The sequence below is a fragment of the Lissotriton vulgaris genome, chromosome 12 (genome assembly GCF_964263255.1).
Source record: "Lissotriton vulgaris chromosome 12, aLisVul1.2, whole genome shotgun sequence".
NCBI classification, from domain to species: Eukaryota; Metazoa; Chordata; class Amphibia; order Caudata; family Salamandridae; genus Lissotriton; species Lissotriton vulgaris.
Window position 1 is genome coordinate 521,172,506 of NC_141700.1, and position 27,938 is coordinate 521,200,443.

General features: G+C 44.5%; 1 protein-coding gene across 1 annotated transcript in view; it reads right to left on the bottom strand.

Moving 5' to 3' along the window:
- HYDIN (HYDIN axonemal central pair apparatus protein) overlaps positions 1–27,938 on the bottom strand; it is a 2,950,008-nt gene that overhangs the window by 2,449,273 nt on the left and 472,797 nt on the right. Inside the window, exons 11-12 of the mRNA XM_086945295.1 lie at positions 25,878–25,996; positions 330–553 (exon numbers count right to left, since the gene is read on the bottom strand). Of these exons, the coding sequence (XP_086801421.1) occupies positions 330–553; positions 25,878–25,996 (343 nt within the window). The remainder of the gene's footprint in view (positions 1–329; positions 554–25,877; positions 25,997–27,938) is intronic.

Sequence of the window (27,938 nt, forward strand, 5' to 3'; positions counted from 1 at the left end):
AACACTAGCGCATTGTCTTTAAACTCTAGATTTAATTACTTTTTGCCAGAAATTTTCCAAGCACAAGTCTGCAACTTCTTGAACCACAGTGTCTTTAATGAAACCAGTATGAAAACCTTTTCATACAAGACAAAAATCCATACGGGTTAGAATAAATAGAGTAAAAAGTATTCTCTGTTTCCTAGAGTGGAAACATGTGAGCTGTGCTGTATAGCACTGCATAGTTTAAAACATTATACATCTGTAAAGAAGATAAAGTCTACAGGAACCTGTTTTTTTTTTACAGAACTGTCCAGGATAGTTCTCTGTACTGCAATGAACTACCTTACCAGATGGTGAAGCTGATGGGTTCTGGAGATCCGTCAATTTCAAATTTAAATTCCTCATTGAATTCTCCTAGAATAGTCGTACTGAAGGAAATCTGGATTGCTTGGTGCCCTCCTGGAAGAACTATTCCCTCATTAGGGTCAAAAGTGAAACTGGAGCCCAGAGCCGTTGAAGGAGGAAGGAGAGTGAAGATGGCATCAATACTTCCTTTGTTTGTCAAAATCACCTGCACCAAACAGTAAAATTAGAATATGTCAGGGAAGTTATTGGCAATTGTTCAACAAGTAAAGAAAGACAAGTTGCAACTGCTACAGAAGGAGTCACATTACACAACTATCAAATATCCCAAGAAATAACATATTGTGATCATGGAAAAAGAGCTGAAGATATGTTCCTTCTCTTGTATGAGGATTTGCATTGTACTTTCAAATATTCAGAAGGCATGAATCATTCACTAATCAAAAGACACAGCTTGAAAGTTATCTTTTTTGTTTTCCAGGCAATGAGTACCTTCAAATATATTTGAACTGAACGCTAAGCCATTAAAGGGCTCATCTATAATCAGAAATATACTATTGCTGCTCGAATGCCACTCATGTAGGTCCGTGTTAAACCCACTACAAGTTTTGTGACAATACTGTATACCGTTTGTTGCAATCTGGACAGAATAAAGGCTTAGATAAGCTGTGCTTTAAGGGCATGCTAGAGTAATATGTCCATTTTAATTATTTAGCATTTGGGAAGATGGGTTACATTCACCACTGCCTCACTGGTCACATCAAATTGGAGCGTATATCTGATCCTGTTTAGCCACAATGTTCCTCCAAATATATCTGTTATGAAACATGATTCTTCACTTAAAGGGAATGGCAGAATTTTACTTTTGGTATTCCTGAATAAGTGAACAGCAGAGTGAGGCCGGGGAACATTCACTCACTCCTGCACTAAAGGAATCCACTTTGACCACAAGACATTAAAATGTGGATTGGAAAACAAAACTTTGTAAACCTACATGTTGAACTTGCACTTTGATCTTTTAGTGCAAGCCCAGAATAAAGAGTTCCTTCCACAAACAATGGTTATATATACATACACACACACACACACACACACATGTTATAATAAATAAAGAATACATAGAAGACTCAATGAGATCTTAGGTTGTGGCCATGCATCTGATCAGTCTAAACGTTTCAGCCAGTTTCTGTCTCCTTTTGGGTCATCCGGCTTTCATCAGGACCAGCAAGATCCTACTTGTATACCTTAAGTCTGAAGGTAAGGTTCTTTGTACACACATGCAAGTGTAAGGCATATATTCACTCCATGCACAAACTCACATGTCACAAATCTCACATTTATTGGAAAGAAGCCTTGTTCGACGCCCAGGAACTACCCAGCAGTCTAATATACCAATCAGGTCCATAGGCACTCTATGCTCTCATTTCATCTTCTTTGTTTTTAAACTACCAATGGTGCACTTGGGTAAAGAAAAACTGGGGTATCACAAGTAGGCATTTCTTACTTCCTTCTCAGGATTCCCATGATTAAAGTGTTGTCTCCAGAAATGGGGTTGAGCCTACCTGGCGGATGTGGTTACACAGGGGGAGAACCCGATGATGAAGAAAGCCACATGGAATTGTGTGGGTGAGAACCTTACTAAACCAGGATTGAATTCCTCAGCCTGTAGGTTGGAAATAGGAATGTACTGATTGTGTTTGGATTGGTAGGCATCCTCTTTAGTACAGCTAGATGTTCAAGAGAAGATAAGGCACCTCGTCCAACATACCCATCTCCTTCCTTCTTTCTCTAGAGAAGTGGTTTGCTTAATGCCTTAACATTTAGGGTGAAGGGGTAATAGGTTCAGTTGGTCTTAGTTTATACACAACTTAGATGATTGAAAGTCAAGTGCATCCTTGGTCTTCCAATATACTACATTAGGAGAGACACCTACCTAGCTTCAGATTAGTTTATTAGCCAGACATAGTGTAACGTTAATAAATTAAGACAACATTGTAAAGCCTTTTTCTCATTAATTCAAACATTAAAAATTTGACGACTCTAATAAGCAGAAACGTTACACCTCTAACAGAATACAGTTAATGAGACCTCTCAAAGTTTTTGCAAAATAACGGTCCATCTCTGTATCTAGAATGTTGTCTAGAAAGGTCAATAAATCTTTCATATCTAAAAGGAGAGGAATTTGATGTTGTGTTTTGCGGAATTAGCAATGGTATATGATGGGATCTTTCCAGTTCTAAGCCTTTGAGGGATAAAATTCTGGTGACTTTAGGGAATACCTTGTTGCTTACCTGTTACTCCCATTCTCCAATATTGGTATCTTTCATAGATTCACATGCTAAAATCATTACAATTTGTCGAGGTGGGAGTCCCACAGTACCATAGTAAAGCAGTATGTATCAGTATATTAGGCTGTAAAGGTAACGCAAGGTTCAGCTTAATAGCTTATCTATATCCTTTTTAAAAAAGGACTAAAGTTGAAAAATGACAAATCAGACGATAGCACCCTTAGAAGAAACCAACCGAGGTATCATGGTAGGAAGCTGGCTCTGTATATACTATACCAAACTAAGGCACTGTGTGACCAGAGTCCCATTGCTCCCCAGAGGATTTATCAAGGTTAAAGAAGATAATACCTTACTCTCTTTTGTGGTAGTGTTGGCGGGCAGTTAGGCTTATCAGAGGATTGTGTTAAGTATTTGTTGTACACACACAGTAAAGAAATGAGGCACACACTCAATGACTAACTCCTAGTACAATGTTTGTATAAAAATATTACTTTGTTACTTTTATTTTAGAACCAAGAAGAACTCAGTTGCAGATCAGCAACAGTTTAGAAATAGGTATTCTTTCAGGTACAGTAGGAATGTGTTTCAAATAGGAATACTTTACAGTAGTATTGGAAATACTTAGTGTATCAATCAACAGTAACAATACTTAGCAATGTACAAATCAGACACTTATAGCTAGAAATACAGTGTAATTCTAGTTAAGGAAAACAGTTATGCACATTTACAGGTGAAGTACACAACATATTATCCCAGCCTTCAGGGATTTGGACCAACACGGGGTAAGGTCCAAGTGGACACCAAATACGCACCATCTGAGGCACAGGTACCGCCGGGTGCAGAGGTCACAGGTGGTGCCCGGAGCACAATGTTAGTCTATGGAGACTGGGGGTGATTGGAGATGCAGAGTTTTCAGGTAAGTATCCGTGGCACAGGCCCTGGGAGTTTGCAAGCACAGGGAGGCCACAAGGAACCACTAATCAAACAACATCAGCGGCATGGGCGGCTGGGTGCAGGGTGCAAAGACAGAGTCGGGAAAGCAAATGGAGGAACTCGGGTTCACAAAGAGGCTGCAGGCTCAGACCAGGAGGCTGGACGAAGGAGACCAACAACTAGGCAGGTAAGATGGGATGTGGGTGGACACCTGGGCAACCTCAACTGGGCTCCCCAAAATCAGGGGGCAGAGGATGTAGGGGGGCCTTTAGATGGCGGAAAATCATTATCGGAGCTGGTGGCAGTCAGGGGGACCCTTCGTGCTGAAGCTACAGGCGTCTTCCTGTAGTCCAGGAGAGGTCAGCCACCAATGGTATCGAGGTCAGGATCACTGGGGAGACTTTGCTGGGCCACTCAGACGTGGGAGTCGGGTTCAGAGTAAGCAGGACTCGCGGATCCAGAAGGCAAGGCGGTTCTTGGTGTTGGTTTCTTTGTGGACAGAGCTGCTGTCCTCAGGAGTTCTTGGTCTTTAGGGAAGGCAGGCAGTCCTCCCAAGGTGGTGGAGGTCGCTGGGCCTACAGGACGAGTCACTTCTTCAAGCAGGTTTCTTCGAGAGCTGCGGGCGGGTAGGACTGGGGCCACGTCCGTTGTCGTCTGGAGCCTTCACTGCTGTACGGCTCTTTGGACCTTCTTTAGGTTGCCAGGAATCTGAGGATCAGGGTTCAGGGGTGCCCCAAAATACACACTTAAGGGGCATTAAGGTACTGGAAGGTAGTAGCCAATGGGCTACTTACCTTTAGGGCATCCCCTAATCCGATTGGGTAAAATTCTTCCATCCAACATGGAGGATTTTCTAAGGAGGTGGTCACTTCAGTCCGGGACACCTTAGGGAATTGTCATGCCTGAAAGAGGACACACCTCTCCTGCTTACTAATTTTTCCGCCAACCCTGCAGCCAAAAGTGGGACTATGTCAGGGGGGTGGCATCTTCACTAGCTGGAAAGTCCCTGGCTAGCATCACAAAGGGCAGAGAGCCCTTGAGGCTCATGGCCCTGAAAGCTGTTCCTGCTTGGGGGTAGGTGTGAAGCACTTCCACCCAGAGCAGGCTTTGTTTTTGACCAATGAAAGAATAAGGCTCCCACCTCAGGGAGTCAGAAAATTGTCTGAAAGCGGCAGGGTGGTGCAGACCAGTCTGCTGCACACCAGAGATGGTTGCTTTTCAGGGGGCATCTCTAAGATGCCCCCTGAGTGCATTTTACAATAAATCCAACACTGGCATCAGTGTTGGTTTATTATGCTGACAAGTTTGATATCAAGCTTCCTAGCATTCTGTAAAGCCATCATGGAGCTGTGGAGTTCGTAATGACAAACTCCCAGCCCATGTACTCAATTTGGCTTTACTAACAATGTCTAAGAATGGACTTAGACACTGTAGGGGCATGTTACTCATGCAGCTATGCCCTCATCTGTGGCATAGTGCACCCTGCCCTAGGGCTGTGAGGTCTGCTAAATGGGTGACTTACCTATGCTATAGGCAATGGTTTGGAGGTATGGCACACAGGGATGTGTGCCATGTCGACTCTTAAGTTTCAGCTGCACCAAAACACACAGTCTGCAATGGCAGTTGGTATGTGTTTGGCGTGGGTTCTCTAAGGGTGTCACAGTACATGCTGCAGCCCTTAGAGACCCTCTAAGGTCATAAGTCCCTTGGTATCAGGGGTGCCTTTTACAAGGGACTTATAGGTGTGCCAGTGGTGTATCAATTGTGGAAACAAAGGTAAATTGTTTGGGATTGTCCAAGATGGCCGCGTGAGCTTAGGGCTCCCGAGACCCCCGCTGCCCCCGGGAAAATCCTGTTATTTATCCTGTCACCCGATGGTAGATTGTTGCTGCGGAATTGAAAGTGCGCTGAATGCTGAAATCGGGGTCTCGCTGAGCCTCTGGTAACCGAAGATGCAGCACCGAGGAGATTGCGGCCTACTCGCCCCAGAAACCGGGGTGCCGAGTTGGGATTGGACCCCGGCCGGAGTTTGTCAACAATGGTGCCTGAAACCGGAAGTTGTCAGCCCCGCCCCCCCCCACATCTTGGGCCAGGTTCCCCCCAAATCTGTCTGTGGCTGTCCTGATGACTACCCTGAGGTCCGGACACTGAGTAAAGGACCGGAAGTGTACGACACTGCGAAAGTGGATATTGTCTGGCCCAGCCGTCCACTGCGGGTGACAGGGCTCGCTCTTTCACTGTACTCATTGCACTTTGTTGGTGGCGCTTTGTCTGCTCTCCTGAAAATGGCGTCGAAATCGGACACCGACGAACAACCGCTTAAAACTACCAGAGGGGTCAGACATACACAAGTCAATAAGATGGACAAATATACGCAGTCTAAAGGGTCGCATTCCGGGCCTGGGAAGACGCAGGAAAGTAGTAGTGAGACTTTGATGGCTTCGCCCGAGCCTACACTACAGGACGTGATGGCCGCCATTGAAGGGGTGAGGCCCTCACTCGGTCAAAAGATGGAATCTCTGGACCATAAGTTGGACACGGTCACTATCTAGGTCAACTTGATCCGAGCGGACCTCACCAAAACCAGCGAAAAAGTAAAATGCTTGGGATTAAATCGATGAGTCTCACAGAGGATGTGACGCAGCTGCAGCAGGAGGTTCGTAATCTGAAGGCCTCAGGAGAGGCCGCATGCCGCAAGTTGGACAAGTACGAAGGAAGGGCCAGACGAAACAATGTACGCATTATCGGTGTACCAGAAAATGCTGAAGGTCAAGCTGCGGACCTTTTTGTGGAAGACATTATCCTGAACCACCTGAAACCGAAAGGCTTGAGACATTACTTCACAGTGGAAAGAGCGCACAGGATTCCGGGCGGAAGGCCAAAACCTGGGGCCCCACCTCGGCCAATGATCGCAAGGGTGCTCAACTTTAGGGACAGAGACGCTATCCTGCAGGCCTCCAGGACAGGGGGCCCCCTGAAGTACGAGAACTCCTCTCTTAGTTTTTTTCCGGACTTTACACAGGCGGTCCAGAGACACAAAATTTCATGGGTGTCAAACTGAGACTTCGTGTCAAAGGCATGAAATACGCCATGTTGTACCCGGCCAAGTTGCGAGTGGAACGGATGAAAGGGCATACTTTTTTGACAATCCTGAAATTGCTTCGGACTGGTTGGAGAGTCTTCCCACTAAAGAGGAACCGCGACAATGCAGTAAAGATGGGGAGGAGGGCTCGCAAGAACAAGAATGAGGACTGCCTTGACTGTTGTTGGTATTGTTGCCTGGGGCTGTGGTGGGCCAAGGACTGATTTCGGGAACTATAACATACTTGGGGACAAGCGGGGATTCGAAGGGTCATCCTCCTCCAGGGGTCTATCTCTTAGTTAGTTAGATCAGTCAAGTTGTAGGGCGACAGGCACACTGCAAGTTGGGGACGAGCGAAAGCCGTGCGCAGGGATGCAGGGTGGAGGGAGGTATTATGTGGGGGGGGGTTGGTTGTTCATTTGTTTTGTTTATCGTGTTTTTTGTTATTTTCAGCATGGGCATCGAGTCTCGGGCATTCCATTGAAAGCTAGCATGTTTGAGTTGCAGGGCGCGGAGGATGACTACTTCCTTTTCATTTTTAATGATGGGGGTAGGGATCTAAGGGTTTTGAGTTGGAATGTTAATGGGTTAGGGGACAAAATCAAGCGCAGTGTGGTGCTTCAGTACCTCAAACGACATGCTCCGGATGTGGTTTTACTCCAGGAAACGCATTTGATTGGGAACACATGTCGGGCGATGCATAGAATGGGATATAAGTTGGTGGGTCATGCAGGGTTTACTTCTGGATCTAGGGGAGTGGAAATCCTGATTCGGAAGGCGCTCCCGTTGATGATAGATTCAGTGTTTGAAGATGATAGAGGCAGATACGTTGGGGTTACGGGTCATTGGGAGGGGCACACCCTCTCATTGTTGTCGATCTATGTTCCCCCTGGTATGCAGGCCACAACCTTCATTGATTTGGGGAAGCTCCTCCTTGACCTCCCAGAGGGACTGACGATTTTGAGAGGAGATTTTAATGCGGTGGTATCTGGAGCCATGGATAGATATCCTCCAAGGGATGTGGGACGAGTTCAGAGGTGGTTGTCTGATTTTCTAGAGGCTATGGGGTTGGTGGACGGCTGGAGATTGCTTCATCCGGACCAAAAACAGTACACCTTTCATTCTGGTGCCCATGGTAGCCTTTCTCGTTTGGACTACTGCCTGGTGCCTGCGGCCCAGGCAACCAGAGGCAACACACCTTGCTAGGGGCATTTCAGACCACTCTCCGCTCTGGCTTCGATTTTGCATTAATTTGGGGTCGGGAGGTAGAGTGGCTCCCATTAATCCATGGCACATGCGCAACCCTAAGATCCGGAACGCACTGATCAAAGCTTTAGATCATTATTTTTTGGAGAATGTGGGGTCTGTTACCTCCTCCGTTTCACTTTGGGAAGACTTCAAGATGGTTATCAGAGGCCAGGCTCTCTCACTGATAGTGGGGGAAATAAAAGGATAGGAATAAAACCGTCGTTGAGGCAGAGGTTGAGATAGCACGCCTTGAGGCGGGACTGGAGGAGGAGGTGACTCGATCTAAATTGCATATCTTGAAGCTTAAACAGCTCGAGTATAGATCAATGGTCACGGATACTGCCAGAGCCCTAAGTAGAGAGCAGCAGGGTAGGTTGTATGATGTCGGAGACAAAGCGGGGAAACGTATTGCCTGGTTGGATAAGAAAGATATAGCAGATCGGGTCATCCTGGAAATTGTGAATGCTAATGGTGTGCGACTCACGGACCCGCAGAGTATAGTGGACAGTTTTGCCGATCATTTTAGGATAGTGTACAAGTCGGTATCGGATCTGCCGGAGGAGGACTCTCTCCTGCTTCTGCGGGATCTACGGTTGCCGTGCTTGTAGAGTGAGGACCGGGATCTCATGGACGCTATTTTCACGGCTGATGAGGCGGCTCTGGTGGTGCGCTCATTGAATGCAGGTAAGGCATTGGGACCCACGGACTCCCGATTGAGCTTTACAAGTTACGGCCAGATAAGATTGCGTCTTACCTGAGGGACATGTTTGTGGAGGCCCGGCAGATGGGAGTGTTGCCTTATGATCAGAGGATTGCCTCTTTTGTGGTTATACACAAGGATGGCAAACCAAAATCAAGCTGTGCCTTATATAGGCCAATTTCATTGTTGAATGCAGAGCCTAAGATACTTGCTAAGCTCCTCGCCAACAGATTAATTAAGGTGATCGGTGGGCTGATACACCCGGATCAATCAGGCTTTATTCAGCACAGAAACACGGCCTTAAACCTGCGCAGGCTGCATGGAGTAATAGCTAGGGCACATACCCTAAGAGAGCCGGCCATAATAGCGTCACTTGACACAATGATGGCCTTTGACACAGTGGAATGGCCATATTTATGGGCAGTGGACAAATTTGGTTTCGGTCCTGAGTTAATTCGATGGGTGCGATTGCTATATACTGAACCTCTTGCTCAAGTGGTAGTAAAAAAACGGGTCTCGGCGCCATTTTGTCTTGGGCGGGGCACTCGACAGGGTTGTCCCCTCTCTCCACTTTTGTTTTTGCTTGCCCTCAAGCCTTTGGCGGCCTGGATCTGCTGGGAGCCCTCGATTCGAGGTATTCGATGGTCTTCACAGTGTGAAGACCGGATCCCGCTATATGCGGACGATATTCTCCTTTATTTGACTTCACCTATGAAATCCCTAATTGTAGTTTGTGACGTGTTGGCCTCTTTTGGCAGGAATTCGTGGCTGTCAATAAACTGGGGAAAATCACTTTTGTACGTTCTTTCCGGGGAGGCTCCGGTTCCCCCGCGAAATTGCCCCATTCAAATCGCCACTGAGGGGTTCAAGTATCTTGGGATTTTCATCTCATTGGACTCCACAGTCCGTTACACCAGGAACCTCCTCCCCCCTTTGTCCAGACTGAGGGCTGACACAATCGGCTGGAAGAAGCTCCCTCTGTCCTTATTGGGACGTGCAACACTTTTTAAAATGATGTCTCTGCCCCACTTCCTTTATGCCCTTCATAACACGTTGGATGTGATTCCGGCTAGCTATTTTCGGGAGGTGGAAGGACTACAGTGTAGTCTATTATGGGAGGGAAGGCCCCGTATTGCCTTGGCCAAACTGACGCTTCCTTGGTATGATGGAGGAATTGCCCTCCCTGATATCAAACGTTATTATTGGGCCTCTCAGCTGGCGGCCATCAATCACGGGACTTATGGGCCTGTATCAGACCCTGGTTACGCGATGGACATGTGGCTTCTCCCTGGAGGTAATTATAATAGGGCACTATATGACAGATCTTCGACCGTGAATCTCACTGGGCCTACCAAACATGCGGTGCGTATTTGGCATGACGCCACAAACTCGATGGGATGGAGGGATCGGCTAACAATGGCTACCCCACTATTTGCGTCGGGAAAATTAGGCAAGCTTTGGTTCGATAAGTGGGACTTGATTGGGATCTCGATCATTGGTGACATCTGGGTGAAAGGGAGGATTAAAAAGTTCGAAGAATTACAGACGGAATTTGAGCTGGGGGGATCCGAGTATTTCAGATATGCACAAATCACACATGCGCTGAAGGCAGCTCTGCCAGCGGAGACGGACCTGCCTTAGGCCTCGCCCCTAGAAGACAGGATTTTGGATGGTCATATGCCAGAGATGACTATCTACCTGATTTACAAAAAAATGATTAACCATAGGGCTGATCTTCTTGTGGAGGTGAGGGATAAATGGATGCGAGATGGTCTTGAAATAAATGATGAAGATTGGCAGTCAGCCGTGTCTTCGCCGAAGGAGGTTGCGATCCCAGCAAGGCTAAGGCTTATTCAGCTGAAAATATTACACAGGGTGTATGTTACTGGACCCCGACTGGTTCGGATGGGGCTATCTGAAACAGATTTGTGTAGAAGAGGGTGTGGTCTTGCTGCTACGTTAGTCCATGTCCTCTGGGAATGTCGATATATGGTTGAATATTGGAGTAAGATACACAATACGATGAGTGAGGTCTTGGAGATCACTTTGCGGACGGAGGCTAGGAGAAGCATACTCAATATTTGGGAACCAACAGATCTAAATTTGGCCCAGACCAAGTGGGCAATGTTGGGTGCCATGATTGCAAAGCGCAATATAGCTCAAAAGTGGGGATCCGAGAGGCCGCCTACTCTCGAGGGTTGGAAAGAGGATATGGACTGGTGCATGCTCCGTGAAAAGCCTGTCTATGTGACGAGAGGCCGACCCCGTAAATGGTCTTCAGTGTGGGGCCTGTGGAATCAATACAGGGGAGATGTTTGTATACCACCTGCCAACTCTAATTTTGATGTTCCGGGCTCACCCTGATCTCAATGTATTTATCCTTGACCCTTGTTCCCCCCACTTCCCCCATCCGCATTCTCCTGTACTAAGTGCTGTAATATTGAAAAATGTCACCTCTGTATAATGCCTTTAACCTCATGATGCCTTGTTTTAAATAAAAAGAAATATAAAAAAAAAGTGCCTCAGAAATCGGGCAAAAACTGTGTTGGGGGGTGGAGGTAACCATGCAAAAAGGGACTCTTTTTACAAGCTTCCCTCAAATTTTCTATGCACTAGTGGGATAGTTTTGTCTTGCCAAGAAGGAGAGCCGCTAAGGTGACTTTGGTGCAGGCGTAGATACCACTTTAGATGGTTGTTGCGCTTCAGCTGGTGTTGGAAAGCGCTACTAGTATCTTGAAGTCTGCTTTGCAGGACTTGAACTAAAGCAACAGGAACCTGTACAATGCCTGGTGGTGATGGTGGAGGAGCATAGTGATGGTATTGCTCCACCTAGTGATGGCCTTGATAAATGGTCTGATAATAATCATCTTCCTCCTCTTCATCTTGATATTTCCTGTGCAATTCTGAAGGGCTGCGAGCAGCACCAAACATTCTTTGATCCTCTTCCTTTGATTCTTAAAGGTCCAACAAGTGGCTCGTGGTAGTGGGGAAATACTCACTACTTTCCTCCTCAGAAATGACAGCAGTTTTAGATTTCAGATTCTACAAATATAATAAAAGTCTTCCCTCATGGTCTTTGAGAGTTTTGGTAAGAAAAGTTCTGCATATTTTTTATTTTGCAGTCTCTCGCCTTGTGGGATGGATAAAGGCAATAAATACATTCTTTATGAGGAACTTCTGAATGAAGCCTTTTCCTACCAAAGGTGGCACAAAGTCTAAAGAGCCATTTCTTGCCCAGTTCTGACATACTGGAATAGAAAGAAATCAATTTGGAAATCACTGAAGAGCAGAGTTCAGGGAAACTCCCTCACACGCAGTGAAAATCTGAGGGAAGATGCCTCTGTTGGGAGTGTTCTAAGGGTGCTGTCGACTGATAGAACAATGGTAATATTTGGCCCTTTTTTACAAAGGACATAGATAAGCTGAACCTTCCAAGACTTTTACAGCCTATTATACTTCTTTAATATGGTACTGTGGGACCTCCACTTCAATGATGGGAAATGATTCAAGCATGTTAATCAATGAAAGATACCCCAATACTGGTGAATTCAAGTTTGAAGGAAATCAAGAGCCCATCTTGTGTTTTGTCCCTCAGGAAGTCCCAAAAATGCAGACAACTAACAATTATGTTAATGTTTTCAGGATGGGCTTCATAGTACTATTGATGACCATTTTATTTTTGGTGGGCGAGTCTAGATTTGGTGGCTCAGTTTCGGTTCTCCTTTTCTGCCATTTTGAAGCCTGGTACCAGCTGCAAGCTTAGATAAGGACAGCTGTTTTAAAAGCCCTATATTATGTTTACAAATTCAAGCCTCATTGGGATATGAGTGCACTACTTGTTCACATTTGATAATTGGTTTTAGAAGCAATAAATATAGGCTGCACCCCTATTCAAAAGCACCTATTGTGATGATTTATTTTATTTATTTATTTTAGGTTTTTCTAGAGCGCGTAGTCACCCAGCGGGTATCCCAGCGCTGAACCTCGTGCTCCCAAGGGAAGAAGGTCGGGAATGAAGAGTTGAACGAAGAGTTGAATGAAGAGTTGAATGAAGAGTTGAATGGAGTTGAACTAAGAGCAGTGCATTACATGCTGGGTTTTCATGCCATGTTCAAGGTACAGAAAAAAAGTTATGCTCTTGTCGGTTTCATTCGCTTATCTTGTCAATGGGGGCTCCATAAGAACTAGTTGCTTGGATTGAACGTATTTATAAATCTATACATGGCTAGCAAAATTTTGTTTCCCGTGCTTTGGTTGTGTTTTTCCACCAAATAAATTGAGGATAGCTCAATATAAATTCAGACCATGAAGCAGGTATACACACTCTGTTTGCCCTTCCTTGTAAATTAGCCTGGATGACAGGGTGATTAAAGGAGATCCATTAGCTCTGTTAACGAAGATCGTTCGAGCCTCCAGGTCCTATATTTTATGAAGGCAGGGGCCATCTTAGGAAACTATGAAACAAATAAAGAGTTGAGCAGTGAGTTATAGAGTGGAATGGTGTAGAGTGGAGTGGCATTCGATAGAGTGAAGTGGCATATATTGTGGTAATGTAGAATAGACTGTTGCTGAGTGGAGTGTTGTAGAGAAGAAAAGAGGAGAGTGTCAGAGTGCAGGGTGTCATGGAATGGCATGGACTGGCATAGTGCGTAGTGGCATACTGCAGAGTAGTAGTACAGTATCACAGAGTGGAGTAGCATATTGTATAATGGAGTTGAGAAGGGTTGAGTGGCACAGAGTGGAGTGGCGCATCATAGTATACTGGAGTGGCATAGATAGTGGGATGTTGTGGGGTGGCCTGTCAGAGTTGTGTGTCGAAGAGTGTCTTAGAGTGGAGATGCGTGAAGTGGAGTACAGTGGAGTGATGCAGAGTGTATTGGCATATGGTAGAGTGAACTGGCGTGTCGTGGAGTGGTGTTTTGTCAAGTGTCTTTTGTAATTTAAAAAAATATATATTACTGCAGTACTTCCTAGGTAGCTTTGATGAAGTACAGCGGTACTCTGTAATTAAAAATATGTATATACATCCATATATACAAACACAAAAAAATACTTTTACCTAACTAATCAGAGTTTAGTCAAAGTGCCTCATTTCTTTCTATAGGTTTAATAAACAATAAGCTAGATCTCACTTAAAAACCCAGAAGCCAGACATTATAGTCTAAATAATATGACTACTTTTTATTTTGTAAGGGCTTTCATTAACAAATAATATTGTGTTTTGTCTTTTTTGTCATCGTTATGTACCGCAGTATACCAATGTATCACAACGTTTTTGTCCCTAATTACTACAAAACTCCTGAACCAATTCTGTTGGAATAAGAAAAAGAAACCTTTCTACGCCGTAATCTATATTCCTGCAAAAATGTCACAAAAATCTGTTAAGCCATTTGCCGCAACATCTGTATAAAATGTCTACAGAAAATGCATTGGTAGAAAAAAGTGTTTTGGGAACCCCCTTAACTAATCACTACAAAACTTTGCATCATCAGCCAACGTAGAAAAAGGAACGGGTCTTTGAAGTTTCATGATGATTCATCAAATGGTGGCAATGTTATAGTCAATCAAAAATCAGAGGAATTCCTATCCATCTAAATCCTACCTATAATGGCAGAGTAGCTACCACCACTCTAATATATATATATATATTTTTTTTCACTGAAAAAAAAATGGCTAAAGAATGTTAACATTTTAAGTGATCAACGCCACTCAAATTCAACATTTATAGTTACGTCACCTAACTAGCACTCATGCGCTAAAGTAATTATAACTTGTGCCCTTGGATACACTGCTTGCATCCTCACAAATTGCATTACTCATGATATAATCAATGACTTCCTTTATAACATCACCAATGACATCTGAAATGACATAATTGATAACACGGTGCATGACGAGGGAGCGTGTTATAGTTCAATCTGGTTTCAATTGTTTTGTTTTAGCTGGTCTTTTCATCTAAATATAACGTCAATTTAATCATTTTTTTCCCAGTGAATGTATAATATAAATATATATATATATATATATATATATCTCTTTCCTCGCCTGACTGCCGCTGCGAGACTTCAGGAAGTGGTTTGAGTGTTTATATATATATATATATATATATATATATATATATATATATATATATTTTTTTTTTTTTTTTTTTCTTGGAAGGAAATAAATGCAAAGTTTAAAGTGACATAGGTGCAAAATTCAGTGACAACGTAACGTTTTAAACAAAAAAAAACTGAAATTCACCAGTTCTAGTTATCTCTAATGACTATAACTCGTGCCATAAGGTAACTATAACTCGTGCCCCCACAAACCACAGTGTTGTCATTTATGATGGTATTTCTCTATGCTCTGCTGTGAAATTCAGATGTCCATACTCTACCAAACTGTAGTATCTCATGTACCATGCTGTCAGACTCAATGACTGGACGTCGCGGTGCAGAATGTCCCTGCTGTGCCCGGAAATGAGTTTGGGATGCATCTTTAATGTTATTGATGGACATATTGAGATTCATAAGCTCCGTGAACCAGTACTGGTCGAAAAAGCATTGCTCTTCAAAGCTAGTTCCCAGCCCGAACTGCCAAGCCATGTCTTCCCTAACAGAAACAAGCATCTTGGGACCGGTTTCGGGTTCACGACCCTCATCAGCCAAGCTATGATGGACAGAGTGTTGAACATTACAAGCACTCACCCCAGTTTGTTCGGGCTGGACTGTTCCCATGAGGCACAGGGTCAGACTGATTTGCATATGGCCAAGTCTGAACTGAGGTGGCAGAGTGAGCTAAAGAACCATGATGGATTAAACCCAGATCAGTTGACTGGGGGTGAGTGCTTGCAATGTTCAACACTCCGTCCATCATCCCCTTTGGTTTGCTTTGTTCGCCCTAAGTTGGCAGGGTATACCCAGACGTGGATCCCTTGCTCAATTTGCCATTGGATTCAAGCTAGCCTGGTTGATGACGGCTGATTAGCCAGACACCGGTCCCAGGATGCTTGTTTCCGGTCCAGGGAAGACATGGCTTGGCAGTTCGGGCTGGACTGTTCCCATGAGGCACAGGGTCAGACTGATTTGCATATGACCATGTCTGAACTGGGGTGGTGGAGTGAGCTAAAGAATGATGATGGATTAAACCCAGATCAGTTGACTGGGGGAGTGCTTGCAATGTTCAACACTCCGTCCATCATCCCCTTTGGTTTTGCATCACCTGTGGTAAGCAGCAACTGGCTCTAGGCACTTTGTAAATATTCAAGGAGCTGACTTGAGGTCAAATGGTAGGGACTTGACTTAGGAGCGCTGCCCTGCCACTGCAAATCAGACTTGTTTTCTTTGCTTCCAGTTTATCTGGATGTGGAAATGGATATCCTCAAGATCCAGGAACATAAGATAACCATTTCTCTAGAGCATTGAGAGGACTTCCTGGAATGTTACTTTGAGTAAAATTTGTTTCTTAAGGAACTTATTCAGCTCCCTTAGGTCCGCAATAAGTCCCTATTCTCCTTTTTCTTCCCAATCTGGACTAAAATTTGATTTATTAGGCATCTTGGGAACATCATAGCGGCTTTGACAAGGAGAAGAATTTCCTGTTGCAGCACCGTAAAATGAAGAGGATGTTCTTGCCTAGGTGTGCAGACAGGTGGTTTCTGAAGAAATTCCAAGGTATTACGTGAGTGAACAATCCACTTCACCCATCGGTCCACTGTTATGGATTGCCATGTGAGGGGCAAAAAGGAAAATTATCCCCTCTATCTGTTGAGGTGGGGATGGGAACAGCTTTGAGAAGTTTGTCTTTTTTTTGACGGTCTGAGGAACCAGTTTGTGATGCACTCAATTTTCAACCTGAAGATCTACCATACCCGTGACTGCGGGTGCTATGGGTGCATAACCCGGGTAATTTCAGGATGTCTTGGAGGGCAATATGGGCGGCCTTGGTCTCCGTACTGATTGAAGCCCCCTCTATAGGTCTGAGATCTACTTGAGCTACAAAACTTTGAGAAGTCAGTGCAACGATATTTCAGGACTCCAAGGTATATTGTTGCATTGTTATCAGTCTTGATATTCTTTGAGGTGTCATCAACATGTTTGCCAAACAAAGTGATTCCACCAGATGGCATGTCCATTAGGTCAGCTTGGACTTCTGGACAGAAAAATGTGGATCAGAGCCATCTTTGTCTTCTCACTACAGCCACTTCTGCAAGCTGGTGAAAGCCTGCATTTGATACATTCGTTGTAGTGTAAATGATAGCCCCTGGACTTGTTGCACCTTCTTTGTCTATTGCTCTAGTAATACCTCTGGTATGAGCTCAATAAATAGCGAGGATGTCATGCCACGTCGGACGGTCATAACACTTAAAATTGCCAGAAAGTTATCAGCCTATATTGATTGATGTTGCTGCCATAGAGATTAACTCCAGGGCCCAAATTCTCTAAGCGCCTACCGTCGCTTCCAGGGGCACATGGAAAGGTGTGATTAGATTCTTCCTTCTGTGATGAGCCAGAGATGCTATTTTTTTAAAGCCCATAAGGCATGTCGGGCTGTGACTAGGGGCCTATACTTATTCTCCAAACGGGGTACCACTGCCATCAGTGTGGCTGGAGTTTTCATAAATTTTAGATTGGACCAGAAAAGTCCAGTATAGGTATTGATTTAGTACCTTTACGTGGTTTCTGTGTGTAGTCAAGAAGCATTAATGCTCCACAGAGGATACTGTAAGGTTGAATATGTTATCATCCCTCTCAATCAGTACATAGAAATGAGCTAGGTCATCGGGAGGAGAATACTGTTGAATATGAAAAGTATCACGTTTCCCAGGCATGACATGATCATCCTTCTCCTTGGCACCATCACCGTTGCGTAATTCCCCATATTTTGAAAGGCTTCTCAAATTGTACAGAGGGGCTTCATATATTTTCATTTCTTGTCTCAGAGGGTGTGGGAGAAAGGTTAGGGAGGACAGCAAAGGATGGGTATGGTGGAGGGATGTTATTATATTAGCTGGCCCTTAGGAATTCCTCAATGCACAAGTCATGTGCCACTCTCTGTGGCTCCTGGATGCACTGGTAACCTATAGAAACAATGATTAACATGCCACTAGAGTTGCTACTGTCTCACATTTAATTTCAACAGGTCATCACTTTCCCAGTACTGAGGTTTAACTTAACAGCTTAAGGCTTTCAAGGAGTTCCATCTTTCGTTCACTGCAATGAAAATTAAAGCAAATGTAAACGGAAAGCTCATGACTGGACACACAGAGTCCTATTCCAATGGAGTTATTTAGCAGTGATCTAGCAGTGCTCCATGGCAATCTTATTTACTCAGTGCATAAGCAGAACTAGAAACTGAAGCAGACGCAAACCACACACCACCTCTGGCGGCTCCACAGTGTTACTAAGGGAAAGACTAAAAACTATGGAGTAACCTCAAGAATTCCTTAAGAGCACCTGTTCAGCCAAGGACTGATGTATAGGTGTCTACTACATCTCAGTAACACAATGCAGAGCATATTCTATGTAACAAAACGGGCAAAGCATGTTGTTACAAAGGTCAGCTTTGTTTAAGCAGCAGCCAACATGATTCTGAAAATGAACTATTCTATTTTACAACTAAAAAGCCAGACAAAGGGTTTCCCACAATAATGGACTGTTAAACACCGCCCTTGAAAGCATATGTTATAAATCAGATGCAGACGGAATAGTAGGGACTGTTTAGTTTTATCTACTTTAAGTAATTACATATTGAGTTTATACCTAATAAGCTATTGTGGCTTTTGTATTGCCACTGTATTCTCTATTGCGTATTTCCATGATCCTGGGGTCAAGATTTAAGTACAGGGCAGTGTGATCAGTTTGCAGGGTGGAAGGTCAGGATTGAGATGCATCGGAGAGTTTTGTAATTTGTTCTGGTGTGAACATTAGGCATAACAAAGTTGAAATTATAGCGTTTTGGCACAGACTGAACCCCTTTACTGATGTTTAATTGCAGGACTTCCTACCTATACTGATTAACTTTAATAAATATCTCTCAAACATAAATCGGTTTCTATCGCTGAAGTCCCAATGAATAAAAACAATGCATGTTCTGGCTGTTTTGATGCAATAGAGCCCATACATTTAATTAACACCACGACCATATTATGCACCCCTGTGTATCTTCTTCTCTGCAGATGTTTCTGGAACTTTGTAGCTGGTACAATAACTCAATAGTTTGAGCGTTGTCTGCTGACACCTGTATTTAACACATGCAGTCACAATGTTGATTCCTAAAGGGACGGCTCATCCTCTCATTCTTAAACTACTACTGATTTTGTAGAATGGTAAGAAAACAAGTTACTTACCTGTAACTACGGTTATCCAGTATTGGTATCTTTCATAGATTCACATGCCTGAATCATTCCCCGTCGTCGAGGTGGGAGTCCCACGGTAAAAATATATACAATAGCAGTGCCTAAAAACTTTCTGGTAGTAGGCTGGAAAAGCCTAAAGGCCTAGCTAGGCCTAAAACATAGCAGCCTATCTACCTCATTATGTAAAAAGACCTGAAATAGTAGCCTCAGCCAATCAGCTGTCCTCACCCTCTAGAACCTTCCCAGCTCAGGCAGTTCTCCTCAGATTTTCCCAGCACAAGTGAGAATAAGTATCCATAAAACAGAACTGTCCTGCTGGGGAGGAGGGTGGGTGCATGTGAATCTATGAAAGATACCAATACTAGATAACCGTAGTTACAGGTAAGTAACTTGTTTTCTTATCCAGTATTGGGGTATCTTTCATAGATTCACATGCCTGAATCAGAGTAGCAAGCAGTGACATCATGTCTGTCGTTAGAGGAAGGTGGGAGACAAAATAAATCGTATACACCCCCACACAACCTGGAAGGTTATAGAGCACAAATTTGTTTACATAACATATGCATCAAAAAACCTTCATAAAGAACATTAAAGAATAGGACAGCGTTAGAAAAGATTAAAACATCATAATGAAATACATATGCTTAAAACAGTCAAAAGAAGGATAAAAGACTATAAAGAGTCTAACCTTAGTGAAGAAGATGCTGCAACACCGCTTCCCCAACTGCGGTATCATCCAGATTTGCCGACTGCAGACAGTAGTGCTTCGTAAAAGTGTGCACACTTTTCCACGTAGCAGCTCGGCAAATGTTCTCCAGTGTCACTCCAGCGAAAAGGGCTGTCGACGCTGACATTGTTCTGGTGGAATGCGCTTTAACCTTTCTTGCTAAAGGTTTGTTAGCTTTGTCATGACAGAAGAGAATCGTAGATGACAACCATCTGGCTATAGCTGCCTTTGTTACAGCCTGACCCTAGGTGGCTTGACCATAAGCAACAAAAAACTGTTTAGACAGTCCTTTGTTTTTTGAAGATAAAACTTTAGACACCGTTTGACATTTAGGGAATGTAAAACCTTCTCTGCCGGAGTTTTAGGATCCGGGAAAAAAGTCTTGAGCTTGACAGGCTGATTGATGTGAAATTGGATCGGCACCTTTGGGATGAATCTTGGGTTGGTTCTAAGCGTCACAAAATCTTTAGAGAATTGCAAGAAAGGGTGTGCAATCGTGAAGGCCTGTATCTCACTGACTCTGGGGGCTGGGGTGAGAGCCAGTAAAATCGCCACTTTCCAAGTTAGAAACTTCAGCTCCGATTTATGAATAGGTTCAAAGGGCCTTTTCAGAAGTTGGGACAAAACAATATTGAGATCCCATTCAGGAGGGGAGGCCGAACTGGAGGAAAAGCTCGGAATAGCCCTTTAAGGAATTGTTTGATCAAAGATAATGAACATAGGTTTGTTGGAACTCTTTCTGAATCTGGATATTGCCGCCAGATGTACCTTAATGGACGAGAAAGCCAGTCCTGCCCTAGCTAAGGACAGCAGATAAGGAAGGATGTCCTCAGGTGGAGCTTGGAGTGGATGCACATTATTTTCTCCACACCAGGAACAGAACCGTTTCCACTTAAAACGATATGTCTTGATGGTACTTTGCGCACGGGCCGGTGATAAGATCGCCCTGCAGTCTGAGGAGATGTTAAGATCCTTGAACTCTAAGAAGTCAGGAGCCAGGCGTGCAAGTGCAGTGACTGAGGATCCGGATGTTGGATCTGGCCCCCCTTCTCTTGTTAACATTGACACTGTCGGTTTGAGACGAAATGGAAGCTGCTGAGATAGTAGAAGAAGTTCCTGAAACCAATACTGCCTTGGCCAACGGGGAGCAATGAGGAAGAGAGTGCAATGCTCTCTCTTCATTTTTTGAAGTACTTTTGGTATGAGCGGGATCGGAGCATAAGCGTATGCAAATATCTCGGACCATCTCATCAAAAGGGCATTTCCCCTTGATCCCTGTTGAGGAAACCTGCTGGTATAAAATAGGCATTTGCTGTTCTGTTGCATGGCGAACAGATCCAGTGTTGGTGTTCCCCATGTTTGAAAAATCCTCTCCACTTGCTGTTGCTCGAGTTCCCATTCGTGACAGCCTGTGAAAGCCCTGCTGAGGTTGTTGGATAGAGAGTTCTGAATACCTTGTACATGTTCTGCTCCGAGGGATATGCCATGGAGTATGGCCCATTCCCACATTTCTTGAGCTTCCAACGACAGGGTGAGAGATTTCGTTCCCCCTTGTTTGTTTATATAATACATGCTGGTGGTATTGTCCGTGCGCACCAGCACTGACAAATTCGCAATCCTTGGAAGGAAGGCTTGTAGGGATAGAAAAATGGCTCTCAGCTCCAAGCTGTTGATGTGTTTCTTCCGGTACTGACGAGACCATCGCCCTTGAATCTGAAGGTCCTGGAGGTGACCTCCGCAGCCTTCCATGGAAGCGTCTGTTGTAAGGATGAACTCCGGTATGTCGTGGAGAAATGTGAGGCCGGGCGACAAATTGTGCGCCTTCGACCACCAAAGAAGGGCTTGCTTCATCTTGGATGTTACTTTGATGCGATCGTCGAACGATCCGTCGACTTGCCTCCACTGTCGAAGTACTTCCCCCTCAGTGGCCTCATTCTGAGTCTCGCCATAGGGATGAGGCTGATTGCAGACGAGCACATCCCTAGAAGGGAAGCAAATGTTTGAACAGAAAGTGACCTTCTTGCAAATATTTGTTTTGCCAGCTTTAACAGTTTGTTTTGCCGCTCCTGAGTCAAGAACGCTTTGCACTGGCTTGTGTCCAACACCGCTCCCAGAAAAGTCAACTCCTGGCGAGGTTGAGCTGAGATTTGTTGGAATTGAGGGTCAGTCCCAGATTTGAGAATAGGGAGAGGGAACTCTTGACCGCCTCCATCGTGGATTTTCTTGATGGTCCTTTTAGTAGCCAGTCGTCGAGGTATGGGAAAACTTGTATTCCCTGTGACCTCAGCATGGCTGCCACCGGGGCCAAACATTTGGTAAATATTCTTGCCGCCGATTTCAGGCAGAATGGAAGCACTTTGAATTGAAAGTGGACGCCAGCCACTGCAAATCTTAGGTATTTGCGATGTTTTGGGTGAATAGGAATGTGGAAGTAGGCGTCTTCCAGATCCAGAGAAGCCATAAAGTCCCCTTTGTTGAGACAATGCAGAATGTCTGTTAGCGTTACCATGCGAAAACTCTGTTTCTTCAGATATTTGTTGAGTTTGCGCAGATCTAATATTGGACATCACTCTCATGAATTTTTCTCTACGAGGAAGAAGCGAGAATATAATCCTTTCCCTTTCTGAGAGGCAGGAACTCGTTCTATCGCATTATTGTGTAGCATCTTTAAGGCCTCTTTGAATAGTAAGTGAAGACGGGGGGAGGGGGACCCCTGGGCGGCGTTGTTGGTGGTTTCTGTAAAAACTCCAGAGTGTGTCCATTCCTGACAAGATCTAGGACCCACTGATCCGAAGTTATTTTCCGCCACTGTTGGTAAAAAGCGGAAATTTTAGCGCCCACAGGAAGGGGGGGATGAATGACTGGCGTCCGGCAAAGCTCATTGGCGCTTGTTGGAATCACGCCCTTGATTATTTGAGCGCCATTTCCCTCCCTGACGAGAGAAACTACCAGAGGCAGGTTGCCTGTAGGATGACTGATAGTACGGTTGTTTGTACTGGGACTGGTACTGTCGATTTTGCTGGTTGGAATAGTTCCCTCTGGAAGAGTAACCACGGCCTCTTGCTCCTCTAAAGGACCCTCTTTTGTATTGTAGGGTACCTAGAGATTTGGCAGTGTCCGTATCTGTTTTTATTGCCAGTAAAGCGTCATCGATGTGTTTTCCAAAAAGTGAATCCCCATCGTACGCCATGTCCAAGATCTTCGTTTGGACCTCAGGTCTGAAGGTGGTAGCCTTAAGCCAACCTTGGCGCTGAAGGACTGCTGCTCCCGCCAATTGCCTAAAGTTGGTGTTGGAAATATCAAGGGCACAATCAATGATTTCCGATGCCGCCCTTTCTCCCTCAAGTACGATTCTGCGCACCTCCTGATGACGATCCTCAGGGATCAGATCAAGGAACTCAGACAGATCTGACCACATCTGTCTATCATAACGGGCCAGAATTGCTAGTGAATTAGCTGCCTTAATTGAGGCTGCTGCATTAGCAGAGAACCTCTTCCCAATTGCATCCAGTCTCCTGCCTTCCTTGTCAGGTGGCGTCGAAATAGGAGTTGAAGGGTTCTTGGACCTCTGTTGTGCTGTCTGAGATATGACCGAGTCCGGTCGAGGGTGTCCAATTAAGCAAGATGGAGTATCAGGTGGAGCTCGATACTTCTTCTCAATTCTTGGAAGGACTGACGGAAAGGAAGCAGGTGTTTTCATGATGTTGAGGCCCTCCTTCCATATGTAATCGATAATAGGGATAGCTCTGGTGACTCTGCGATACCCCTCTTTAAAGTCATGCAAAAAGCAGTCAGACTGCTCAACTGTGACAGACAATTCAAATCTACCAGCAGCACGGTGCATAAGATTGTGAAATCCGCCAATATCCTCAGGCGGAGAATCCGACGGGCGTGGAACAGGCGGTGAAGGCATGGGAATGACATAATCATCCCACGGATCCGTAGGTGTATGATCCGGCAACTCGCCCTCTTCCCTGCCCTCATCATCATCCTGAGAAGAGGTATCCGTGTCAACTTGGGGTGTAGGGCCAGTGTCCTGCCTTGGTGACAATGAAGCTTGCAATGAAGGAAGCCTTGGTATGTCAACTGGGACAGGCTGCACAGAAGGTGTAACTGGAGCTGGAGGAAATCTCTGGCGATAGTCCGCCAGCATAGCTTGTAAATCTTGGATTAAAGTAGGTGGGAGATGACTTGTGTCCTCTGAACGAGGGGGTCTGGTATGGGGCAAATGGTATGGCATTGACAACTCTTCATTCGCATAATGCTCCTGGTCATAGTCCTCCTCATCCTCCTGATATTTGATGTTCAATTGTGAAGGGTGACGGACAACCCCAAAAGGTCCCTCATCCTCTTCGCCGTCATCCGATTCTTCGTCCATATAGGTCTCCAAAAGATGTGATGGTACGAGTGGAGAAATGTGAGAGTAGTCTCTCTGATAAGTTTTCATCTGAAAATGAGTATATTGCACCCTCTTTGGAGGTGTGCTGTGCAGCAGATGAGCTGATGTCAATGCTCTCATATAATTCGATGACGACGAACCTGTCGACATTGGAATTGCAGATGACATTTCCGTCGACGGATCTGCCGTCGACGGTATTGATATTGCCGTCGACGAGACCGTCGATGTCTTTATCGATGAACACTTAGTTGACGAGGTCGTCGATGGTGTCTTCATCGACGAGTCCTTCGTCGACGAGGCCATCGATGGTGACTTCGTCGACGGGCCTGTACATTTCGTCGACAGGGCCTTAGTCAACATGGCTGAAGGGATCTTCGTCGACGGAGCCGTCGACGTCCGGACAGTTGACGATGATTTCGACGGCACAATTTTTGCAGACACCATAGGAGAAGTAATAGCCGAAGTGGTGACCGTAGCAGAAGAAATTGAAGAGGTAGACGTCAAAGTAGTAGTACTCACAGTGGACGGTCCTGAAGGAGACGATGCACTCTTTGAGGGTTCTGAGACTCTTTGAGAGGATTTAAGTTTTTTCTTCCTCTCAGGAGAAGAGCTCTCTCTGGATCTGGCTCTCTTGCTGGAGGTAGAGGCCTTGTCCTCATCATCTGTGGAAGATGATTTTAACCACAAAAGAACCCTTGCCTCTCTATCCCTGATAGTTTTTGAAGGGAAGGTACGGCAAATCCTACAATCCTTCACAACATGTGAGGGGTGCAGACAATAAATGCAGTCAGAGTGCTGGTCGTCCACATGGACCCTCTTCTTATAGCAAGTTCCACAAGCCTTGAAAAGAGCCTTCTTTTCAGACATTTTGAAGAGAAAAAAGACAAACTGAGTAGGCACTCAGGGAGACTCCCTTACACACGAAGTGCGGTGAAAATCTAAGGAGAACTGCCTGAGCTGGGAAGGTTCTAGAGGGTGAGAACAGCTGATTGGCTGAGGCTACTATTTCAGGTCTTTTTACATAATGAGGTAGATAGGCTGCTAAGTTTTAGGCCTAGCTAGGCCTTTAGGCTTTTCCAGCATACTACAAGAAAGTTTTTAGGCACTGCTATTGTATATATTTTTACAGTGGGACTCCCGCCTCGACAACGGGGAATGATTCAGGCATGTGAATCTATGAAAGATACCCCAATACTGAATAACTTCTATTACTAATACCGAAAGAGGCAATTAAGTATGTAGAATAAAAGTGGATAACCTATTTAGTGCAAGTCAAGCCACACTAAATATATTGTCTTAAGACACAGCAGTGTTGGAGTGCGTCCAACTATTAGATAGATAGAGAGACTTATAGACAGACAGATAGAAAGATAGTAAGAGACAAATATGCTCTCCTCTCTGTCTTATTTACACTGTAAACTGCATCACTTGAACTAGCACGAAGGATCTACAGAGAAATGCAAAAGACTGAGTGCAGAACAGAATATGCCCTAGGGTTAATGCTGTCTTTAAGCTAAGCTTCATACCACAACTACCCCATTGGACACATTACTTTTTTTAACAGGCTGCTCTCACTAGGGAAACTAAAGCATTTGAGGGTAGCAGAGTAAAAAGTGAAGATTTGTGAGTAAAGTTATGAATGATTCCTTTGGTGGAACAAACAGTTAACATACATCCAACAAGATGAAAGTACACAGCAGGCCTATAGTTTAAAGAAGACAAATTTCTACTCAATGCACACTTGCACAGTAATCGAGGCATACAGGTCAGTCTTTTACCCCATGCACAGTATGACCATGTTGCTTTCAATACTCACTTCATAGCTGTGCAGAGAGTTGACAAAAACCTTCCCAATGTCAAGCTGGTCAAAGTTGAAGCGGAGTTGGGGTCCCATTCCTTCCCCCTTGATGCGCAGTGGGAGGCGAGTCTCCCGTCCTGGAATGAGAGAGGAACATTGGGTTGAACGTCAAACATCACACCTCTTCAGGGCTAGCTTTATGTGTGGAGGGCCCACAGCAATTCACATACAAGATCACATTCAGATGAGGTTGTGCTCGATTTCAGTTCCCTGCAAAGAGCCCAAAATCACAAGATTCACATCTTTCAAATAATTCACTCAATCCCATTTTCCCTTTTCCCTAGTTGCAGATTCCTTACTTTAGAATCCTCCCCAGGTGCACTGGATACAGAACATTTTCCCATAGCACATCTGCGAGCCGGCAGAGGGAGTCTTGCGACTCCGCGTCGACATTGTCCACCGGATGTGACGTCAATGGAGTTCATATAAGCCCCTCGCCGATATCAGTTTGTTCAGTGACTATTTTCCGCACGTGAAACGCAGAGCCACAAAAGGAAGCTGCGTATGGAACAGTGTGCTTCAACAAAAGACACTCATGTGTCAAACAAATACTGAATTCCTAACCAAAAATTAAGTATATAAATATCTCAATAAAACATCTTGGGATGAAAGAGAATTCCACCGTTCAATATCCACAGATTCTCCTTATGGTCTTTTCTCTCTTTGTTTTTTTTAAAATAAAAGATGAAGACAAAACAATTGTGACGAAACAGGACCCAGTTCGCAGAGTGGGGAGGATGGGAGGGTTGTTAAGGAACCTGCGGCTAGATTGTGTCTCTACCAGATAAAGCATTACCGAAGGTAAGTAACTTGTCCATCTGATAGAGACATATAGCTGCAGATTCCTTACTTTAGAATCAAATACCAAAGCCATGCCATCCCCGGAAGAGGGTGCGTGAACTGTATCCATAAACGGTCTCTTACTAAGACTAACCAGTCCAGGAGAAGAGAATAGACCAGAAACTCATGATAATGTAGGTGAGCAGTAACATACTTAACCATATGACTTCCGGAGGGGTCATAGGTAAATAAATATGCAAGACAATAAATCATGGGAAAGGTATTACCCATGTCAATAAGACTCTAACCATTTCGTTATATACTCAAGTTTGAACATCATGTTCAAACCTGTGAACCCAGACTAGCTGGCCGAGCACTGAACAACTCTCGTAGACCACAGAAGGACAGGACTGCTCTGCAAACTATACAAAGAAAATCCATTCCCCAAGGAGGAAACAAACGTTTAAATAAGAATGAAGTTAGAGGTAACATTTGACCCTGTTGATAAAGAAACAGTCCTTCCATAGAAAAAGAACCAGAGATGCATAAGAACGTTCGGAATATAGAAAAAGAACTGGAAATGGACAAGGGCCTCTAGAATATCTCAGGTACACAAGAGAACATATGCATACATGGAGACTTAGGCGTAACAAGATGAACTCCAATGAATCCACCAAGTAAATTCTTTCTTCTTTTTAAAAACATGGTAAATGGAGTACCGAAATGCGCAGGTAACAATAACATAACAGAATGTGACTACAGCGGAAACCTATCCATAGAAAAACAATGGCATCTAGCCCATCAGGGTGATGTAAGTTGTCTAAAAGACCACCATTAACACCTTGACGCAACGCGAATTCCGCTGCAGTGCCGGAGAATGAATGAGTGGGCGGGGTTTGGACAGCCCCCAGCCGTCCTCCGCACACGCCCACAGTGACGTCGGATGGCCCGCGGAACGGGTAAAACAATGGTAGCATAACATTGAATAAGATATCAAGGATGAAAGGAAACCTCAATAACTGAACCAACACAAAGGTCTGAACAAGACCATGTTATGAATTGAGACCATCTACCGACAGTCAGGTAAAAGATCTAAATCTCAAACTTAAAACAGGGATTCTAACATAAAAGAACCCAACCACTGAGAAAGTCCAATATTAATCCGTCTAACCCTCTAGGAACCACACTTTATAATGTGCAACCCAACTTCCAGGACCTAGAGGCAGGGAACAAGGAACA